The following is a 22827-nucleotide window of genomic DNA, read 5'->3' on the forward strand; positions in this document are numbered from 1 at the left end:
CTTCACAAGTTAATTATTGACAATTTCCTATGCCTTGTGGACATTAAAATACATAATAATCCGAAGTTGAAACCAATGACATTTGCCGTATGAGAAGTGCCGACATAAAAGTAATAACCTTGCAGCAGCAGGAGGATAATTCGTGTTATTATTCCCTTACTTCAGTGAGTGCTGCTGTGCACTTTACCAGGCAGCGCTCCAATTACATCCTGCCCTCAACGCTACTTACTTCCTCCAGATCGTATCAAGTACGAGTCCTCAATAGCTACACTTGTTATTCCAGGCTGGATACTCCGTCTTCCATCTGCTGTCCGGGGCTGGATGGAGTCGTGGATATCCACAGACTTCTGAGATATAGAGTCCTGACGGAGACACAAGTTTACCTTGGTTAAAGGTTTTTATTCTGTTTTATTTTTATTTATTCATTTATTTTTTTAACACCAACTAAACAACAATAAAAGACTAATATAGTGTCCTTCCCCAATACAACTAAAATTGATTAATCTGGAAAGCTTCAAAAAGATCATAAACAATTCAATGTAAACTATCCCAGGCAACAAATATTGGGCCTGAGCTGTACTACCAGACACGGCTACTACCACACGTATGGAGCTATGACTGGTAAGCAATCAAAGGGATACCACGCTTGGCTGGACCCCCCACTCTCCTAATATTCATGATCTACCCTAAGGAAAGGCCATCAATTTTGAATCTATAAATTAAAACTGGTTGGGTGACGCAGCTGGGAATCGCCCAGACATCCTGTGGTTCAAGCAGCATGAAAGTGGCAACAAATGGACACCCAAGTGAGACGTTGACATATTAGACAGTATGGATATGAGCACATCCCTTCTTCTACCAGGGCATAGGTAGAAGTGGCTAGTACAAATCAGTCACCATTACTGAATAAACATGAACCATCGGATAAAAGGAATGGTCAAGGAAAATACAGTAGCTCTGGGCCTGACAAGTGTTCTGCTAACATGTATGGGCTCTTTTACACAGCCTGATAGTATGCATCAAAATGTGCTAGGAGCGATATTGCAGAGTATTCAAAACGAGTAATGGAGTAATGAAGTAATGAAGGCTGCACATACAATATCTGGGTTGTTCATGCAGGCATTTAAACGCATTGTTATTGGCCACACATCCCTGGTTTAGAAAAGGAAATCAAAGTCTCTTACATGGCCAGATTACAGGGTAAATGAGAGTTCCTAGGAATAAGGTAATACAACACTTACCAGCTGCTTATCAGACTGCGCACTCAAATCAATCTCTCCAGCCGCTGGCTTCCATGTTAACAACCTGGGCAAATATATAGCGGAAGATTTAGAACAGATACTTTTAGAACCTATTCACATTTAGTTTTATGTAACATATGTAGCAAATGTATCCATAGTGCCAAATTTACACAACTGATGCCGAGAGTGTGTTCTTTAGACATCTGTATGCATCTGTATAACTTTTTCCCCCCACTATAAAGGAAAGTATAATCTACTACGTTTTCTGACACAGCAACAGAGTAAAAAAAGGTAAATTTTGCCTACAGGTAAAGCATGCAGCGTACATCATGACTTTACATCAGAAAAAATCCCTGTCAAAAGGCAAAAAACTGACTTGTACCAGCATTCTAGGGCTGTAGCTTTATCTGAACTGTATGTTCTTTTATATAGTACCATTTAATAGTTGCATGCACAACAGAAGTGACGGTATTCCCCAGGGATCTTCCTACAGTTCCCTTTAGACACTTACGCATGTGGAATTGTAGTCTTGAAGATGTCTAGCATACAGTTGCCGGTTTTATCCCAGATCTCCAGGGTAAATTTCTCTCCATTAAGAATAACAACATTTTCTAGGCAATTCGTTCCAGATCGAGCGAGCTGTTCATTATCTGCCACGGAAAGTGAAATTACATTGGTGAGAAAACAGAATATGTTCGACCCTATCTGCTTTAAAAAGAAGCCATCACTTTGCTTGTGCGGCAGAATACCTGTTCAAAACTGACAGGTTCAGAGTCCGCTCCTAAAGCGAGTGGTGTACTATACTGCTGGAAGCGCCATAGTCTTGCTTTGTAAGTGTATTTTAAAAGGGCATTACCATCAGGACATTTACGGCTCATAGGTGGAAATTCCAGAGGTGGGACATGTACTTATCATGAGATGAAGGGCCCACCGCCCCATTCAGCTGTCACTAATCGTCCAGGGTAAGGGTCCATTTACACAGAAATATTATCTGACAGATTATCTGCCAAAGATTTGAAGCCAAAGCCTGGAACAGATTATACACAGAGATAAGGTCATAAAGAAAAGACTGAGATTTCTCCTCTTTTCAAATGCATTCCTGGTTTTGGCTTTAAATCTCTGGCAGATAATCTTTCTGTTCGTTCGTTCGTTCATCTGCTGGAACCAGATGGAGTGAACTATCATTCTGAACTATCATTCTGTGTAATATGGTGATCGATTTCAGGTAGCTCTTGTCTGCAATTGTTTATCATTAAAAATAGCTTGGTCTAATAGGACCCTTACTCTACACACCTTAGCCCACCTACAAATAAGAATATGGCAGAAAACCTGCAGACAGCAGGGATCACATTTTAATGAAACAACTTAAAGAGACTCTGTACCCACAATCTGACCCCCCCAAACCACTTGTACCTTCGGATAGCTGCTTTTATTCCAAGTTCTGTCCTGCGGTCTGTTCGGCAGGTGATGCAGTTATTGTACTAAAAAAATACTTTTAAATTTGAAGCCCTGTGCCAAACGGGAGTATTTGTGCCCTAACTTTGCACAACCTCTTTGTCCCTCCTCCCCACCCTCCTCATCATTAGGAATGCTGCAGGCAGATTGCCTTCAATTTCCCACCTGTGTCAGCCCGGCACATGGGCTGGATCGTTAAGGACCTGTGCAATGTTCAGCATAGAGAAAATGTTTCAGTGGCATTTCTAATGATGAAGAGGGTGGGGAGGAGAGACGGAGGGGTGGTGCAAAGGTAGGGCACAGATACTCCCGTTTGAAAAGTTTTAAAATATTTTTTTAGGACAATAACTGCATCACCTGCCGAACGGACCACAGGACAGATCTTGGATTAAAAGCAGCTATCCGACTGTACAAGTGGTTTGGGGGAGTCAGATTGTGGGTACGGAGTCGCTTTAAACAGCAAGAATAACGATAGGTATTGTTGTAGTTCACACAGTTCACTGAGGGAACGTACCTTGTTGTACACACCAGTAGAGCTGAGAGAAAATATCATCCAGCAAGACATCACTGAGCACTTCAAAGTACTGGGTGAAGACATCACATATTGCATAGAGTGCATGATTGCATGTTGTAGTCATCCATTCCGCTTTCTGAGAACAAATGTTATCAATCAGATTCATTTATTGTATTTCAAGTCACAATGCTAAAAAAAAAACATCCCCAAAGGCGCTCAGTGCTTCCCATTTTCCATTCCGACACGCAGGAAGTGTCTGCTCAACCAATCACCGGTTATATAAGTGACCCGCCTCTGCCAGTGATCAGCTGATCAGGCGTGAGCTAGAAAACTGAGCAGCAGGACCAGCACCGGTATATTAATATAGATACATCACAGTAACGAGGAAGTCTACAGAAATAATAACATAGTAGAAGCAAAGTACACACTGACAATCTCACCTCAGTCTGCTGCTCCGGTAGTTTCATATTATCAAAGATCCTGAAGACGATTCTGAATAAATCCTGCCACCAGTGCTTCTCAAAGGTGTGTCCATAAGTCTTCATAACCTCAAACATGACGGTCAGGCCCCTGAAGATAAAGGGAAATAAGTTTATGAACAAAGATGGAGGCGTTTTACCAAATCTGCCATCTTTATAGGTCACTAAGCCCATACACAAGGCAAGGAAACATATTTATCCAACAGGGCCGAGTACACAGATTCATCCTGTTGCCATCCTCTACAGCAGTCTTTCCCAACGTGAGGCTCTCTCGCTGCTGCACAACTACAACTCAAAGCCTGTTACGCCATGATGGGAGTTGTACTTTGGCAATGGTAGAGCCACCGGCTGGAGAAGACTGCTGTAGGTTATACAAGCCAATAATGTAAGTTCTACAATACAGTATGCTCCCATCAGATCTTACACAGTGTAAAATAGAGAGTCCAGCATGGGTCCTATTTAAATATACACGGACCCAACATACAAGACACTTCAGGCATATCTGTACATCCTATTATGCATAATGTCTCTCTATGTCTAGTGTATTTTATTTATGGGGACATTTATCTCTGACAGTATAATCACAAACAACCAGAACAGAATAAATACCTTTAAAACTGGAATTGCAAATACTGATTGTTACCTGGTTCTTACATCTAATTTGCATCTGTTGATGATGCAGGACAGCTCAAACAGAATGGGGAACCATCCTCTCACCCACACACGGTCTTCAGGCGCTACATTCATGTCATCACTTGTGTATTCCTTGAAAGCCTGCAAAGAAAAAATAAATAAATAATAACTGACATCAGTCAGAACATATAGGTTTAACCTTTTTATAACATACCTCACATAAAGGTTTAACCTTTTTTTTCCAGAATATAAAAATTTATAAAGAAACTTTTTCAAGGAATTCCTTTTAAAATTGTTTTTGATTATGTAGAGCAGGGGTGTCAAACCTTTGGCCCTCCAGCTATCACAAAAACTACAATTCCCATAATGCCTGGACAGCCAAAGCTTCGGCTTTCGGCAATCTGGCATGATGGGGATTGTAGTTTTGTAACAGCTAAAGGGTAAAAAGGTTTGACACCTGTGATTTAGAAAGTAAGTACTGGGAATCCAAACTACGCAAGGACAACCACAAAGAGGTTAGGGTTTAATCTTGCAATTCCCAAGGTCTAAAGACATACTTATCTACAAAGCATTTCTTCTTGACATGTCTATGTTGATATGGCTGTGTATATGTAAAGGTATGTAAATCTGAGGAATAAGTGGCCATATTAATTAAACATTTTATAGACATATTTATTGAGTTCTGAACAATCTACAAATGGGTCACAGTAAGGCATTATATCTCAGGGAATAAATGCAATTGCCTGTTTATTTGTATGTTGCTCATTAGACTGGTAAGTGACATCAATTTTTTTTGTTTTAAACTCCTATTGCAGTAGTGTGACAGATGGATTTACATTGGAATTAGAGCTAATAGCCACAATTATACTTTTATCTGAGCAAGGTTCATAAAAATCAGGATGAAACCTTAAAAATACTATTTAAATCTGCTGGGATCCGCATTATTATCAGATTTGAATATAACCCATACCTGTGGCCGGTCAGAAACGTATTTAGCACAATGGCGGATGAGACGTATGGCTTCCATGCTAGTATCTGGGAAGGCTGCATTACACGCAAATTCAGACAGACATTTCACTGCATCTTGGAAAGAATCAATGGTGGCAGGAAAATGTTTTTCAAACACGAGAGCTGCAAGAGAGATTAAAAGGGTCACACTCAATATGTGATCCATAGTAGGAGATAGATTCCCTTTAAAGGGGTTGTACAGTTTAAGGCTGGGTTCACACTACGTATATTTCAGTCAGTATTGTGGTCCTCATATTGCAACCAAAACCAGGAGTGGATTAAAAACACAGAAAGGCTCTGTTCACACAATGTTGAAATTGAGTGGATGGCCGCCATATAACAGTAAATAACTGCCATTATTTCAATATAACGGCCGTTGTTCTAAAATAACAGCAAATATTTTCCATTAAATGGCGGCCATCCACTCAATTTCAACATTGTGTGAACAGAGCCTTTCTGTGTTTTTAATCCACTCCTGGTTTTGGTTGCAATATGAGGACCACAATACTGACTGAAATATACGTAGTGTGAACCCAGCCTAAAACATTTTTCTCCCATTCTGACCCTTTGCCAAAGTTATACATACCACCCATATGCTTCCTGTACCAGGATGGTCGTTTTCCCTGACTTTGAGCCCCCTCTCCAGCTGCACAGAAAGTCCTGTAGTTCTGAAAATCTCTCTGACTGTCGTCAGGTGGGCGGTCCTGTCAGTGAGACAGTCTCTCCTTATTGGTCCCTTCCTCATGGCTAACTTACATATCTGGGCGTATGAATTCCTATTGGTGTGGTACACTGCCGTGCTATGTCATCCTGAGGAGCGGCCATATCCCCCTTTATCTGTGCTACAGTATCAATGTAATAACAGACTGTGGTCCTGCAATGTCCCTGTATGAACATCTAATCTCTGCTGGAATACAGCGTCTTCATGATGTAGCAGAGCTGAGTGTCACGTTAGTGCTGCCATGTTCCTGGAGGTAAGCTTCTCCAGGAACATGGCAGCACAGTAGAGAAACTCAGGGAAACTCAGACATCAGCCTGTCGCCGCAGCTGCCTCTCCCTGGCACCCCTCTACATTACTACCCCCCACTCTCCAGGAGCCCCCGCCAGTAGTTGCTCGCTCATCCTGTAGCCGCCGGTGGGTACATCAGCCTGCGGCCTCTTCTCGCTCCGCTGGTTACCTCCGGCGGCCTGCCCAATCAAGTAGGACCCCTCTCCAGCCTGCTGCCCAGCCTCCTGGAGTCCCCGCCGGCCGCTGCTTGCTTGTTCAGCAGCCACCGGAGGGGACATCAGCCTGCTGCCGCCGCCTCTCCCCTCTCCGCCTCTCGGCAGCAAGAGGCTGATGTCCCCTCCGGTGGCTGCTGAACAATATCATATTGGTGTAACAAAAATTTTGATAGTTTTTTATTAATGTTTTTCTGATATATAATTTAATAAAATCAGCAATCCTGGTGTGTTTTTTTCTGTCTACGTCGGTCACCATGCGGGAACAACAATGTTATATTTTAATGGATCGGACAATTCCGCACGCTACAATATGTAATATGTTTATTTTATATTTTTATAATGGGCAAGGGGGCATTTTAGACTTTTATTGCACTTTTTTTTTTTTACACTTTTTTCACTGTAAAAGATGCAATCATTAGATTGCATGTACTGATCTATGCTATGCCATAGCATAGCATAGATCAGTGTTATCGGCAATCTATGCATAGAGCCTGCCTGAGCAGACTCTATATATAGATCACCGATCCAACAGGATGGAGGTAAGAGGCTTACCCCTGCCAGTTGGTACAAGCTGATTCTGTCACTGAGTACCTTAAACGCCACAATTGCTATAGATCACAGCGTTTAAGGGGTTAATGAGACGCAGCTGCCTCTAATTATCCTCAGCCCCGGACACACTGATGTGTGCAAGACCGCTCTCACTGCAAAGGTCCCACACACATCAGCCCCTCAGTCAGGAATGTATATATATATATATATATATATATATATATATATATACATATACATTGCTACTGCACGGGTATGTAAAGCAGAAACGTATATATACAGATTACTGACGGGAAGGGGTTAAAGTAGGGGTGGGGGACCTCCAGCCCACTGAGATCTCCCAATGCGGCCCACTGTCCTCGTGTCCGATAGTCGCTGCAAACAATATAACACTGAATGTGGCAGCAGCCAGACACAGGAGGATGCTGTGCGTGCAACACATCATCTTTTTCCTGTGGGCCATGTACAATGATGTCATTTCATTGTGCACCGCCTGCAGGAGAAGATTGGCACAGACTACAGGAGAGAGAAGAGGACACTGGCAGCACGGGAGCGGAGGAAATGTGAGGGGGATGTTTGTTTTTTTAAAATTTGGTACAGACTACCGGAGGCATCACTGGGTGTTAACCAGGACTACCAGTGTATGGCCCTTAAATGGTTTTATAAATGCCCGAATAGCCCTTGAAAAGAAAAATGTTCCCCACCCCTGCTTTACAGCCCTAATGACGGGGGACTAGAATCTTGTCGCACAAGTCTGAAAACAATGTCATTGTATTCAATGTAGTTGTTATACACACAGAGCTGACAAATACTCACTGACTATGTGCCCAGTGGTCTGAAAGGCAAGCTCCACTATACTCTCATCCTGGTCTGATGCAGCCAAGTGAAAAACTGAGAATATGTTTTTCCAGCCTGAGCGAATGTTAGCAGCTTGGGAATTTACCATCTGTGCAATACAGCGAACAACCATGTCCCGAATGGTTGGTGACCTTAATAAAGAAGGAACACAAACTATGTGAGTGGCGCTGAAGTCATGGAATATACAGAATAAAATAATATGTATGTGCATTACTATTTAAAGACATACAATGAAAAATAAATGGCATAAAGAACAAGACATTACTGTAGAACATTCTGCCCTCATGGTGACACTATGGGTAATGTGGATGCGTCTGTAGCTGTACATTCATTGTTTAGGTAAGGGTTTGGCATGTGGTGTATATTTCTGGTATAACAAGAATGTATGACATAAATGCCAACCTTACTACCCATACTGCTTTGTGTCTTCATTACATGCCAACTACCTGTATTCCTGTGGATAGGGGAAAAGTTAATTTTTCCTGGACTATCCCTTTAAGGCCCTTTTACGCAGGTTGATTATTGTTCATGAGCATTGCTAGGGCCGAACATTCACTCAATAATCAGCCCGTCTAAAAGAGCCAGCGGTCAGCCGACAAGTGAGCAAACGTCAGCTTGGCCAATTTGATCCATTACTAGATGTACATTTCTGTGTCTAAACACAAGAGGGGAGATTTATCAAACACGGTGTAAAGTGAAACTGGCTCAGTTGCCCCTAGCAACCAATCAGATTCCCCCATTCATTCCTCACAGACTCTTTGGAAAATGAAAGATGGAATCTGATTGGTTGCTAGGGGCAACTGAGCCAGTTTCACTTTACACAATGTTTGATAAATCTCCCCCAAGATGTGCAACCAATAACAATGTCTTTAAATGGATGCACAAAAAAGGCAGTGATAGTATGTGCGGCCTGACCGCTCAATTATTCATGCCTGATTGGAACTCGTTTGCAGTGTACACGGGCCGTGCAAGAAGAGGCTTTCTGGTTCAACACTTTTTATTAGATTTTCTCCAACAGGCTTTCTACTGGGAGTTCCAGCACATCCATGAGTTATACCGAGTAATACTGATCATCAGAATTACCTTCAACTGGGTAAGATCAAATTAGGGAAACAATGCAAGACCAAGGCAACACTGTACAAAGTCAAATAAAAGAAGATATTGTAAACTCACCTATTTCTCTTCATAATGTGCTCAAATGGCCTTAAGAAATCTTTCTGGAAGCGGAAATTTGCAAGTTCCCCTTTTTCTAAAAATTTCATAGAAAGCTGTCTTAAGGAATCTACTGCAAAGATGGCAACATCCTCATTTGGGTTACAACCAACCTGAGAGAGAGAGAAATACACGTTTAGAGCCGTGTTGTATAATTTTCGATTGTACTTTCGACATTACATATGCAAGTCTTGTGCAGACGCCACCAGAGGAAACAGCACCGTAGTAAAATAGCACAGGGAGTCTGCCATCAGGTGGTGCAATATGATAAAAACCAGAAAATAGAAACAGATTAGAAAAAAATACACGTTCCAGTAATAATACTCCCTGAGTTCAGCAATCTGTTTCTCTTATGGCTCTACTAGGCATTGCTCCCACCTAGCCAGAATCCTGCTCCACACTGATGAGGGGCAACACCCCGAAACAGCTGTATGTGGATGGTTACCTAGCCTTGGTTTATCCCTTGTCATTACATTGACTTATAGGGCCACTTAATATGGTGGTTTCCTAACAGGAGCTGCCTCTCGGCTGGGTCCTTCCCGGAGGGATATCTGGCTAGTCCTGTGTTTTGAGACTCTTCAATGAGGCTCCACGGGCTCTTCTTTTTCATAGTAATAATACATACATACATTTTATGTAGGTGATACTTTCAGGGTATTTTCTGTTTTTGCAAAAAAAAAAAAAAGGGATGATAAAAAAAAAAAAAACGATGCAAAAACTGATATATTTGTGTGCATCCGTTTTGATCCGTTTTTCCATTGACTTCCATTATAAAAGAAACTGATCAAAACACATTCTTTTTTTAACTTACACAAAAACTTAGCTGACCTTATTTTTGTGTATGGTAAAAAAAAAAACATGCGTTTTGATCCTTTCTTTTTATAATTGAAGTCAATGAAAAAAACGGATTAAAACGGATTAAAACCAATGCACCCAAATGCATCTGTTTTCCGCAAAAACGGATGAAAAAGAGGGATTGCAAAAACGTAGTGTGAACCCAGCCTGACTTTAATATGGAGGCCAAAGTCTGCAACAAATCTGCAGCATATCAATGTGTGAACATTACCTTAACAGCTCTCTTTTAGCTTTTAGAAAACCCCCACCATCTAATGTCGTGCAGCAACAGAGGGTAAAGAGTCCATATATAAGTAATTGTACAGAGATGCAAAGGCCGATTGTACGTATTATCACCATCAATCTTACCTTATTAAAATGATCTCCAATGACCTCCCATATCCTGGACCACTGGAGTCTGATACGACCCATGTTGTAGTAAGAGATCTCAACAATTTTCTGTAAGCTAAACATACGTGGGTGTGTGGGGGACACCAGTTCATCCATTGAAACTGCACAAAGCCAGCGCACAAAATCCACTGCAAGCACAGAATGGGTTCAATTTAATGCTATACAACAAGTCTAACTATGAGATTAGAGAATGGTGAAAGCAAGAAGACAGGACTGTGGTGAAAAATTGGAATAAAGATCACCAACGCTGTTGGTTACAGGGATGGGTGTGAAATATTTACCTATAGCATTTCCATCCAGCCTCGTAGAGCCAGTGAATATTCTGCAAAGAGATTTATTGCATTTTACACTGACAATTTTAGTATAAAAAACATTATAAAAGCAAACTTGTCCGACATCTTCTATAAACCATGACAACTTTGTCCATGTGTGGATATATGGATGAAAGTAGTCAGGCTTGGGCTCAGGCAAATATATGGCAATTTGGATAATAATATGGTATTTCAGACACATTTTTAAGATATTGGAAACTGATTTTTGCTCCTGTTTCACCGAGAAAGAATGCCTTTCGAACAATCTATCAGGTATTCCGCTGTACCTCGCACATTGAGTCAGCTCTTAAAACGCTAATGAGGGGGCATTATACCCTGGCCAAGTTGTCCCAGATACAGAAGACTTCCTCTGATAGATGTTGGTGTAGTTGTCGGGAAAAAGGAGACTTGCTACATATACTGTGGAGCTGCCCCATCATCCAGCTGTAGTGTCAGTCTTGTTTTAAGATGTTTACTTCGGTACTCCCATCTGGGCTGCCGAAACCACCCCAATAGGCTCTCTTATTTCTCCAATTGTCCGCCATCCCCCTAAAACATAGATACTTGGCCTGCATTTTTCCATCCACGCCAAGACGGTGTTGACACGATATTGGAAATCGGACAAACTCCCACTAGAATCAGAGTTAGTAGATGTGCTCAATAATACTTACCAATTCGAAAAAGTGATAGCGAGAGGTTCTACCTCTTTTGATAAATTCGTCCGCAATTGGGGCTATTGGAGTAGTTCTAGATATTGTGTGAACCCATGATGAAGAAGGTGTTTCCGGAGCCAAAACTCACCATGTGTTATTATGAATGTGGCGCACCCTTGACGATACCTTACTTCTACAAGCTAACCCTGAGGCACGCTCTAATGACTTGTCTATTTATGATTATATGAAAACTCTTATTAGACTTTTCGCTGTGTACCTGCTCTTATGTTGTATCTTGGTTCTGCCGGAAATTTCCTTTGTTCATACCTTTATTTCTCTGTTTACTGTTCCCAGGGGTGTTTACCCGGAGTTCCTATTAATTTATGCTGTCTATATAAGCGATTCATATGTATTTTGTTTGTAATAATTATTTTGAAAAAAAAAAAAAAAAACTATTGAAAAGAACTATTAAAAAAACTATTGAAAAGAAAGTAGTCAGGCTTTATAGAAACCTTTTATGGAACTGCATTAGAATCAGAACCTGCAACCTCTCTAGTGCTGTGAGTAGGATACTGTGAAGGCCGGTTAGCACATTGCAGTAGCCATATGTCCTCTTTATTCTCAAATAAGGGGTGCTCCCATCTGGGACATTTACAGTATATCATATATGTCTAATAAATGCAGGGTCCACCTCTGGGACCCGCACTCATCTCAAGATTGAGGCTCCAAAGCTTCCTTCTTTCTGGTTGTAGCTGCCAATGTTGATCAGGAAACCAAAAACAGCATCCCATACAGGTTCATGGGGGTTGTGTAAATAGTGTAAGACCATGTGATCATAAAGGTGGTGCTACATTGTTTATGCAACTCCCATTAATATCAATGGGAGTTATACAACTGCATAATACAGCATCCTGACCACCTTAATTCTCAATCTTAAGTTAGGTGAAGGTACTAGAGATGGGACTCCAGTCTTTTAGACATTTATCACTGACGCTGCCACAAGCCCACAACCAAATATAATCAACTACAAACCACTATAGGACTGGTCAACTTTTGTAAACCTTACAGATCCATACCCATGCTACCAGGGACAAAGAGAAAAAGCAGCGCTCCATAGCACAGGTCAAGAGGCAGAGTAGGTGTGAGCACAACAATAGAGGCTCTCACCTGTGGAGGTTGTGCAAGGGGAGGCACAACACTCAAAACAGCTTGCATAAGAACCGCAGCCACTCCCCACGTAGATCCGACCAGGATCGTATGCAATACAAACAGAAAACCTCCTCTCAGTGTAGGGGAGTTATTGGGGCGCAGGTCCAAGGAATATACAGTGATAGGAAAAATATTTTATTTTAAAATTCCATAAAAAAGGTAAAAAGCGACACAACGCGTTTCCAAACCGGACTGGTTTCTTTTTCAAGTGTCAATGATTGACACTTGAAAAAGAAACCAGTCCGGTTTGGAAACGCGTTGTGTCGCTTTTTAGCTTTTTTATGGAATTTTAAAATAAAATATTTTTCCTATCACTGTATATTCCTTGGACCTGCGCCCCCAAAAACTCCCCTACACGGAGAGGAGGTGTTCTGTTTGTATCACATGCTACCAGGGAGCCTGTTATCATCAATGATTTTCTATTAAACAGAAATTACTTGCAAAAATGAAATAATAAAAGCCTGACCCCCTCTACTGCTGCCATGTCATGCAGATAATCCCCTCTGTCTCCCCGGGTCGGGCCACGGCTTCTCCGCTGTGAGCCACTCTCTGACAGGCAGGGCTAAAAAGGTTGCGGGGAGGGACGTGGTGTTTTGTGACGCTAGCCCTCTGACAGTTATCGTACATGGTACGCTCTCTGGCCTTTCACTGACATGCTTACACAGTGTTCCTGCTAGCTTGTGCTCAGCCATCTGGAAAATCCCATCTTGATGAAAGATTCATTTGTGATAAATATTACAGTAAAAGCTGTGATAAGTCTCCAGACTTCAGGGGGTAATGGAAAAAACATGCAGAAATAATGGGAACAACTCACTTCTGATTTGTAATTTAGAACTAGCTGGCGACACAGATGTCCTATGTCAGTACTCTAAACCGCAGGAGTCATTTACTCATTTTTTACATCTTTGGTACAGTCTGAGCCACATAATAAGCTGTCGCTATTAGCTATAGCTGCAAAAACTGCATATTATTAACCTGACCAGAGTTCTATTGTTCTACCTCCCACCTACTAATACTAAGCCAGCAATTGACTGTCACTAGTAAGGCGCAACGCGGCTCCTCTGCTGCCACAAATGGCTGTGTTGGGAACTGCAGGGCTCCGGAAGAGAGCATCAACCTGTCAGGCCAGTGCTCGCTTTCTTCTCGTTCCCTGTTCCGTACACAGCAAAATAATTTTTCTTTAATAAAGTTACATAACTTTACGAGATATATATATATATATATATATATATATATATATATATATATATACACACTCCTCTACCTTGCTCTTTTAGGACTTTAATCCAATAAGCAAAGGCACATCGCCACTTCAATCATTGCTCAATCCTTTATCTAAATTGCATGTTCATACAGTTTTAACAAAAGACATGCATCGACACTTGCACACAAGGAGTAGGCTGGCATGAGGAGGAATAAGGCTTTAAGCCTTTTGAGACATTGGCAGACGTGTGAACGTTGATGTTCTCCATGGAACACTATCCGTGAGTGCAGCTAGTTGCTCCATGTGAGCGTTATTATAACATGTTGATAGCCCTGGAATAGGGCGAAGGACTTAAAGTGACACTGTCACCTTCTTTTTGCATTCTGACATCTCTACACAGGTGTAAAGGGTAAATTTAGCAGTTTTCATACCTTATTTTATATCATACGTCATGGTGCTTGTTCAACTAAAAAGTCATCTTTTATCAACTGCAGATTGTGTTAAGTGGGCTGGGCCTCGCGGCATTAGCACCACAGTTGGCCCCACCCCCTCGCCGGCCATTGGAACAGGCTGGCCGAAAGGTCTAGACCCCACCCCCTTTACGTCGGCCAACCAACGGGCATTGCGGCTTATAAGACTTGTATACTGTTGGACTCCTTCAGGACTTTCCCTGTGACATCTTCCAGTTCCTCAATCTTCTTTCTACTTCTAACACAACTCAGCTCACCAGTCTGATCAACCAGTCACTGACTAAGGCAGCACACTGCCGAGACAAGTTTGTCTTGGAAGTAGAAGGAAGAACGTCACAAGGGAAGCCCAAAGAGAGGTAAGTATGTGTTTGTTTGTTTTTAGCATCTTCTAAAGGACAATACAAGTAGCCATAAATTGCAGCCTGAGTTCTGCTAACAGAAGAGCAACTTATTTACTGGTGACTTGTATATCTACCTACTTTCAATGCTAATATATAATGTATTGGGATGATGGAAAAGAAAAACATACCTGTCCACTGCCACCACAACACTTTGGGAACTTGTCTCCCCTATAGATTCCTGGATACTTGCCATTTGCTTCCAGTCAACATTTCCTCCAACTTAAAATAAATAATGAAAATAATGAATATCAGAACTAAAGTGCAACTTACCCTGCTTCATCTGACAAGTGCAAACACTTACCTAGGCCCACAAACTCATCTGAAGCCTGGTCTTTGGTTCCAGTGAATGACCCTTCTCTGTTCCGCACCGTGCCAGAGATGTATCGTGGTTTCACTCCGGTGCCTATTAACTGTGCCAGTTCAAGTTGGCTGATACACTTCAATATCTGTGAAGCAAAAGGGAAACATGTTGTTTGTAGGAAAAAATATTGATGCGTTTTTTTGTGTTTTTCTATGAAGAGAAATCATGGTGTACTCTTTTGTGGAAATACAGAGGTTTTCATAGGAACTTATCAGGTCATTCTATAAATATTACAGTGTACCCAAAAATTTAATTTATTACTTCAGTACGAGGCTCTTGTGTATTGTTATTGAACATCCTGTGGGCAGACTTTCGGCCGTTCAGTCACTCATCCTCACATCCTGATTAATCCTCATGCAGTAAGCACTTTTGTTGTATATTGGGGAATCGGTGAGTCCCTAAAGCAGAGGTATCCACATGAAATCGCATGACTTTAAAGTGTCACTGTTTTTTTTTTGTTTTGTTTTTTGGCAGAAATTAATAGTACAGGCGATTTTAAGAAACTTTGTAATTGGGTTTATTAGGCAAATTATGCCATTATCTGCATTCAAATAGACTTTTCCCAGGAGGGAGATTAGTCGCCAGCAGAGAGCAGAGAACAAAGGATTACACAGTGGGGGCTGTGTGTAAGCCGGTATTCAGAGGTCAGAGAGGTCAGTGCTGACTGTCAGAGGAGATAGCCCAGTGATGTAGCTGTAAATTAATTCTTTGTTGTCCTGTTTTGGTGCCTCATCTCCCTCCACCCCTCCCCTCTCAATAGAAAACCATGAAGACAGGGGGGAGAGCTTCACACTGAATTTTTCATGATAAAAATGCATTTTTCAGCTAATAGACCCAATTACAAAGTTTCTTAAAATCGCCTGTACTATGGACTTCTGCAAAAAAATAAAAATAAATAAAATTAAACGACAGGGACACATTAATGCAGATTTTTTGTGGATTTCCCAGCAGGAAACAGCTGGCATCTAAAATTACACAACTATGGCAATGCTTCCATGGTCCCACAGTCTCTGACTTCTAGCTTCCAATGCTGAACCATGTGACTGCTGTAGCATTGATGTATTGGCACAATAGGTCATCACGGTGCTCAATGAAAATTGCATGTGACTGCGACCTGCTTGCCACTTCTCAGCAATTTGGCTATTTTTTTTTTTTTTTTTTTACCAGCAAGTGTAATAAAGTTGCGCCCAAGAAGTGTCACCAGTTGATGGTTTTGTGGACCTCAAAAGCACGCATATGTGTGCAGGAGGCCTTACTGACTAGGTAATATATAAGTAGTTCTTTCTCATGGTTCTACCATATGTTTTCTCCATTGAGAAAAGTAGCATAAAAAGAAGGCGTACGTAAAAGTAACCTTCTACCCCACCACCACATAAATCTGCCCAATACCTCGTGCCATGAACTTCCTAAGTAGTTTCCATCGGTATGAGCCACAGTGATGAGAGTTTTGATGGTATCGATGTTCTTCTGTTTCATCTCCGTAATTCCAGAGCTCACGGTTAATAATGTAAACCTTGCGAGGGCTTGTACATAGGCATCTCGTTCCAGCTGGAAGGTAAAGAGAGGCCGTTAGTGCAACATAGACTATAGGAATGTACAATGTTCTTACAACTCCATCACTATACGCAGGATCTGAAAGTACAAGCAGAACACATACTATAACAACTTTCTTGTCTGAGTTATATTGTTCTTAAAGTGTTAATCTCATTTTCATGTGGAAGATGAACAACAAAGCAATATCTTGTACTGATCCAGATATACAATATATTAGAGTATATGCCGCATTATAGTTACCGTCTTATAGGCTTCATATGTGACATTTTCCAGCATTCCTAGCTGACTACATCACAGCACCCAGCTTGTTCTGGAATTGTAGTTGTGGCTCTGGTATAGGCTGGTATATAGAGATTTATAAGCAATGCTGTCTCTGTAATACCATCTATAGGGAGCTACAGTGTGGAACCATAAAAGAGCTGTCAACCATAACTAAGAATTATCAGCCAAACCACGCCCCTTTCTTGTAGAATAGACACCTGATTGGCTTATAATTGCTAGTCATGCTGCACTGACTTACATGGCAGCTACCTATAGGTGGCACTAGAGGGACTATCATTTCTGGAGAAAAGATATCTTGCACACTTGATAGAAAAATAGATGTCTGATCTGTAACTGGCCATTCATAATTCATATTGCAGCAGGTATTCCTGATTCTTACAACTGTGCAGTTCAACCTAAGAATGCAATATTCTGCAGAGTTTACGACACGGTCTGAGTTATCTACCAGACTGGCTGATTTCCTTTTAGAGGGTGCCAGAGAATTTCTTGCCTGTTTCATAAGAGGAGCACACAATCCACTTGAGACAGTGAACTATGTGTGACTCCAAGTCTATGGTGAATAATGTACCTCCTATGCTTCACTACACGTTATAGATATTGCACTGTGCAAGAGTTGGAGCAGTCAAAGTACCTTAAAGGGCTTGTCAGCTGGGAAAATACATGTTCATGCCTTTGGGCATAGCCTGGCAATAAGAAAAAAGGAGAAGAAAAACATACTCACCTGTCCTGGTCCCATATATATTACAGTCCTCAAGCTCAGCTGAACAGAACTGCCTCCTTTCCCTCTGACATGCAAAAAGCACCTGTCAGCCAATCACTGGCCTTAACACTGACCTAACTCAGCAATAAGGACTGTTCCACTGAGACTGGAGACAGCAAATGTTAAAGTGACACTGTCACCCCCTTTTAGCATTCTGACTGCTCTCCACAGGTGTAAAGGGTAAATGTTACAGCTTTCATTACTTATTTTATATCACACCTCATGGTGCTTGTTCTGGTAAAGTCGTTTTTATCACCTGTGGATTGGTATATGTGGGCGGGGCCTTGCAGCCTTTGTGCCACATCATTCCGCCCCTAGCGCCACTTAGCCCCGCCCCATCTGTGACGTAATCGCAGCATAGGCCCCACCCCCTGAGCGGCCATTAGTGTGGGGCAATCTAGGGAGTGGGGCCTATGCTGTGATTACGTCACAGATGGGGCGGGGCTAAGTGGCGCTAGGGGCGGAATGATGTGGCACAAAGGCTGCAAGGCCCCGCCCACATATACCAATCCACAGGTGATAAAAACGACTTTACCAGAACAAGCACCATGAGGTGTGTTCTAAGTATAAGTAATGAAAGCTGTAACATTTACCCTTTAAACCTGTGGAGAGCAGTCAAAATGCAAATAGGGGGTGACAGTGTCACTTTAAAGACCAAGGCAGACAAATCTGCCTTGGAATATAAGTTTTTAGCCCCAGCCACATCGTGTGTCAAGATGGGTCCGAGAAATGGGGACCGGTGGCAGCCCAATGAGCATGGCAATTTCAGCAGTGTGGGATCAAGGAAAAGACTAAGGGGTCATTCACATGTTTGCAAAATACTATTCTGGGGATGTGTGAATGACCCCATACTCTTCTCCTCAATCCTACACCATTGAAATTGCCATGCTCACTGGTTGGCCACTTCCTGGTCCCAGTTTGACCATCACTGTCTCCAGTCTAGGGGGAACAGCATTTATTGCTTGTACACTGTGTAAGTACAGCAGCGCAATGATTTAAACAGTTTTGGAGCTCCAAGGTCGGGGTCCACAGAATACTGTCCATGCACTGACAGTATTTTGTGGATGTGTAAATGGACGCCTAATCCTTTAAATATTTTTTCCTTTAAGTGTTCCTATGACTTTAGAAAGAAAAAAAAATCTCTTTACTGTAAATCTACACTCAGCTGCCAGTATTTCTACCTAGCATCATGTGCGCAACTCACCTAGCAGAAGAGAAAAGGCATTTTTTCTTTGTTAAACTTTTTTTTTAACATTCTGGAGAATCTTTAAAGGAGAAGTCCGGCCAAAATTAATTTTTGATATGTTATAACTTATGGAAAGTTATACAAATTTCTAATGTACATTAATTATGGGAAATGCACATACAGGGCTATTCCCCTTAATTTAGTAGATCAGGAAGTGTTAGAATTCTCTCAGATACAGTGACGTCACGACGAAAGGTGTAATTCCTATGGAGTGTCCAGCAGGGGGCGCTCTATATGTAGACGTCTATGGGACTTTATTGCGGATCGGCGGGCGGCGGGAGTGCGGCGGATCGGCGGGCTATGATATCCTAATGTACTGATTGAATAGATTTATGCAATAGTTTGGAGATGTATTCATTCAATAAAGCATACAGTACACTACATTACATTACTTAACATAGAAATCCATAGAAACAATAAAGTCCCATAGACTTCTACATATAGAGTGCCCCCTGCTGGACACTCCATAGGAATTACACCTTTCGTCGTGACGTCACTGTATCTGAGAGAATTCTAACACTTCCTGATCTACTAAATTAAAGGGGTTATCCAGCACTACAAAAACATGGCCACTTTCCCCCTAATGTTGTCTCCAGTTTGGGTGGGGTTTTGAAACTCAGTTCCATTGAAGTAAATGGAGCTTAATTGGAAACTGCACCTGAACTGGAGACAACAGTAGGGGGAAAAGTGGCCATGTTTTTGTAGCGCTGGATAACCTCTTTAAGGGAAATAGCCCTATATGTGCATTTCCCATAATTAATGTACATTAGAAATTTGTATAACTTTCCATAAGTAATAACATATCAAAAATTATTTTGGTTGGACTTCTCCTTTAAGTATGAAACCCAATAAATGGAGAGTAATGCAAGCCTCTGAAATTTACAGCAATTAGAAAGATCTATCTAATGTGGCCAGCTGCAGGGATGAGTAAATAGTAAGGCTGGGTTCACATAAACACAGTATTGTCGGTCAGTGTTTTAACTGAACCCAGAAGTGCAACCAACACAGTGAAAAACCATGATGGAAAGACTTGTAACCTTCCCTGCGTTTTAGAACTACTCTTTGGTTTAGAATACTGACCAAAAAAGGCTGTGTGTGAATCCAGTTTAAAGGAGAAGTCCGGTTAAATTTTTTTTTTTATATGTTATTACTTATGGAAAGTTATACAATTTTCTAATGTACATTAATTATGGGAAATGCTCATATACTGCTATTTCCCTTAAAGGAGAAGTCCGGCGAAAAAATTTTTTTTATATGTTATTACTTATGGAAAGTTATACAATTTTCTAATGTACATTAATTATGGGAAATGCTCATATACTGCTATTTCCCTTAATTTAGTGTATCAGGAAGTGTTAGAATTATCTCTGAAGCAACGACGAAAGGTGTAATTCCTATGGAGTGTCCAGCAGGGGGCGCTCTATATATATAGAAGTCAATGAGTACCATTGACTTCTATATATAGTGCGCCCCTGCTGGACACTCCATAGGAATTACAGTGTATGTAATGTAATGTTATGTACTGTACTTTTGTGACTTCATGAATACATTTATGGAATACTTTGGGGAGCAAGTGTCCTTGCTCCCCAAAGTATCCCATAGATGTATTCAATGAATACATTTGCAGGGCACCGAGCAGAGAGGGAGAGAGGTGCCATCTACCTCCCCCCTCCCTCCCTGCTCGGTGCTGGGAACATATACAAAGTACTACTCCCCCATTATCTGCAGATAATGGGGGAGTAGTACCTTTTACTATCCCTATCACCGCCCGCGCCGCTGCCGCTCACACAGGGGCTGCTTTTCATGCCCCCCGCCGCTCACCCTCCTCCTCCCGCCTTCAAACTTACTATCGCGCCGCTGATTCCCCGCCGCCCGCGCCGCTCCTCACTATCCGGCCGGCCACTGACTCCGTCCCGCCCGCCCGTTCCTACGCCCCGTTCCTCAAACTATCTGGCCGCCGCTCTCTGTTCTTGCGTGCCGGCCCCCACCCCGGCCGGGGACACCAGGAAGCCCCGTGCTCCCGGCCGGGGTGGGGGCGGGCATGCAAGAGCAGAGAGCGGCGGCCAGGTAGTGTGAGGAACGGGGCGTAGGAACGGGGCGAACAAGGACACATGAAGTCACAAAAGTACAGTGCATAACATTACATTACATACACACACTGTAATTCCTATGGAGTGTCCAGCAGGGGCACACTATATATAGAAGTCAATGGTACTCATTGACTTCTATATAGAGAGAGCCCCCTGCTGGACACTCCATAGGAATTACACCCTTCGTCATGACGTCACTGGTTCTGAGAGAATTCTAACACTTCCTGATACACTAAATTAAGGGAAATAGCAGTATATGAGCATTTCCCATAATTAATGTACATTAGAAAATTGTATAACTTTCCATAAGTAATAACATATAAAAAAAATTATTTTGGCCGGACTTCTCCTTTAAGTAGAATAAAATTGTAGACCAGGAGCAAAGGTGCAAGATTAATAAAATGGCACTGTACTAAACTATATCAGGGTATGTGCACAGTAAGGAATCCTGGCGGATCACCCTGGCTTGCTACCCATGCGCATCTCCGCCCTTGTCATAGACTCAGTCCGCCCGAATCTGTCAGACCATAGAATGAAGTCTATGGGACTGGCTAAGATTCGTGCGGCCGTGATCGGGGCAAGCTGCAGAATCCGCGACGGGGTGATCTGCCTGGATTCCTTAGTGTGCAAATCTTAGGCTCTGCATATATCGTGTTTAAACTTTTTTTTTTTTTTTGGCATGTCAAAAGTTATTAAAGGTCGGGGTCTCACTTCTAGGACCCCCAATGATCAGGAGAGATTTTAGAACCGAAAATGAGATCTAAAATAAAACTATACCAGAAATAGCTTCTTGTCCATTTCTGGATGACTGGCTATCCTTCTAGCTACAGAATGGCCAAAATGATAATTGTAGCAATTCCTCCTTCGCAGTGACTGGTAGAACTTCATCCATGTATGAATAATAAGTGCAGACGGAGTTTATTAATTTATAGTAAGCGACATCTGGGGCTGGAGTAACTCTGCTGGCTGGCGAGGAAGATGGCATCTTATAGGTAATGTAAGAAAATGTTAAACTCGTTCACGGCCATTTTTATTGGTAATTGTCATTTTATAGAATAGTTTAGTCGTGTAGGTTTTTTTGGGTGATCCTCTAGTATCTGCTCTAATCCAGCAGGACGAGCAGCCCAGGAGGTGCACACAGCTGTTTGCATTGATGCTAGTTTTAGTGCCGCAAATATATTCTGATCACAGGGTAAAGAGGAAATTAAAAGACATTAATAGCAATGCCCCAAGGAACATTACTACTAGGAACTGAATATTACAAGGTGAGATGGTTGTGCCCTTGGATAGAAGAAAGTGATTACTGAACCTCTGTTCTAATAACTACACTGAACCTATTCCAGCTCGTATCTGGGAGGCAATTATGGAAGTCAAAGTGACGTATGTAGAATTTTATTATTCTATTTTTTCTTTCTATGTATAATAAATGAGTAAGAAACTATATTTAGCTGGTAACATTAACCCCTTCATGTCAGCTAAATGTTTATATACGTTCCTACTGCCGATGCCCCGTCTAGTATGAGCATGCATAAATGTTCCTGACGCAAATCGGTATTAATGTGTGCAGGGCTGCTTCAGTGTGATCAGGCCCGCACACATTAGTGTCCCAGGAGCCGTGGATAATGATAAGCAGCCGTCATCATGCAGCTGACTGCCGTTAACACTTCAGACGCTGCGATCTATAGCAATTGCAGCGTTTAAGGGAGTCAGTCAGAGGAGAAGCATGACCAACCTATTAATATTGTTCCTGGACTGTGAACAACATAAAAGGAAAAAAGGAAAAGAAAAAAAAAACACTAGGATTGCAGATTAAAAAAAAATTATATATGAGCTATCAAAAATTCCCCTTTACACCAATATGATGTAAA

General features: G+C 41.8%; 1 protein-coding gene across 2 annotated transcripts in view; it reads right to left on the reverse strand.

Moving 5' to 3' along the window:
* Nucleotides 1-22827, reverse strand: part of ARFGEF1 (ARF guanine nucleotide exchange factor 1) — a 120209-nt gene that overhangs the window by 4916 nt on the left and 92466 nt on the right. The window contains exons 21-34 of one of the 2 annotated variants that reach the window (XM_069957486.1): nt 16417-16575; nt 14968-15112; nt 14795-14885; nt 10700-10740; nt 10377-10546; nt 9135-9286; nt 7920-8092; nt 5293-5453; nt 4333-4463; nt 3651-3780; nt 3211-3346; nt 1753-1891; nt 1242-1305; nt 230-362 (exon numbers count right to left, since the gene is read on the reverse strand). In XM_069957486.1, the coding sequence (XP_069813587.1) occupies nt 230-362; nt 1242-1305; nt 1753-1891; nt 3211-3346; nt 3651-3780; nt 4333-4463; nt 5293-5453; nt 7920-8092; nt 9135-9286; nt 10377-10546; nt 10700-10740; nt 14795-14885; nt 14968-15112; nt 16417-16575 (1825 nt within the window). Of the gene's footprint in view, nt 1-229; nt 363-1241; nt 1306-1752; nt 1892-3210; nt 3347-3650; nt 3781-4332; nt 4464-5292; nt 5454-7919; nt 8093-9134; nt 9287-10376; nt 10547-10699; nt 10741-14794; nt 14886-14967; nt 15113-16416; nt 16576-22827 lie in introns of those variants that run through there. The other variant, XM_069957487.1, reaches the window with a different exon arrangement.

This window comes from Dendropsophus ebraccatus, chromosome 2, assembly GCF_027789765.1.
Source record: "Dendropsophus ebraccatus isolate aDenEbr1 chromosome 2, aDenEbr1.pat, whole genome shotgun sequence".
NCBI lineage: Eukaryota > Metazoa > Chordata > Amphibia > Anura > Hylidae > Dendropsophus > Dendropsophus ebraccatus.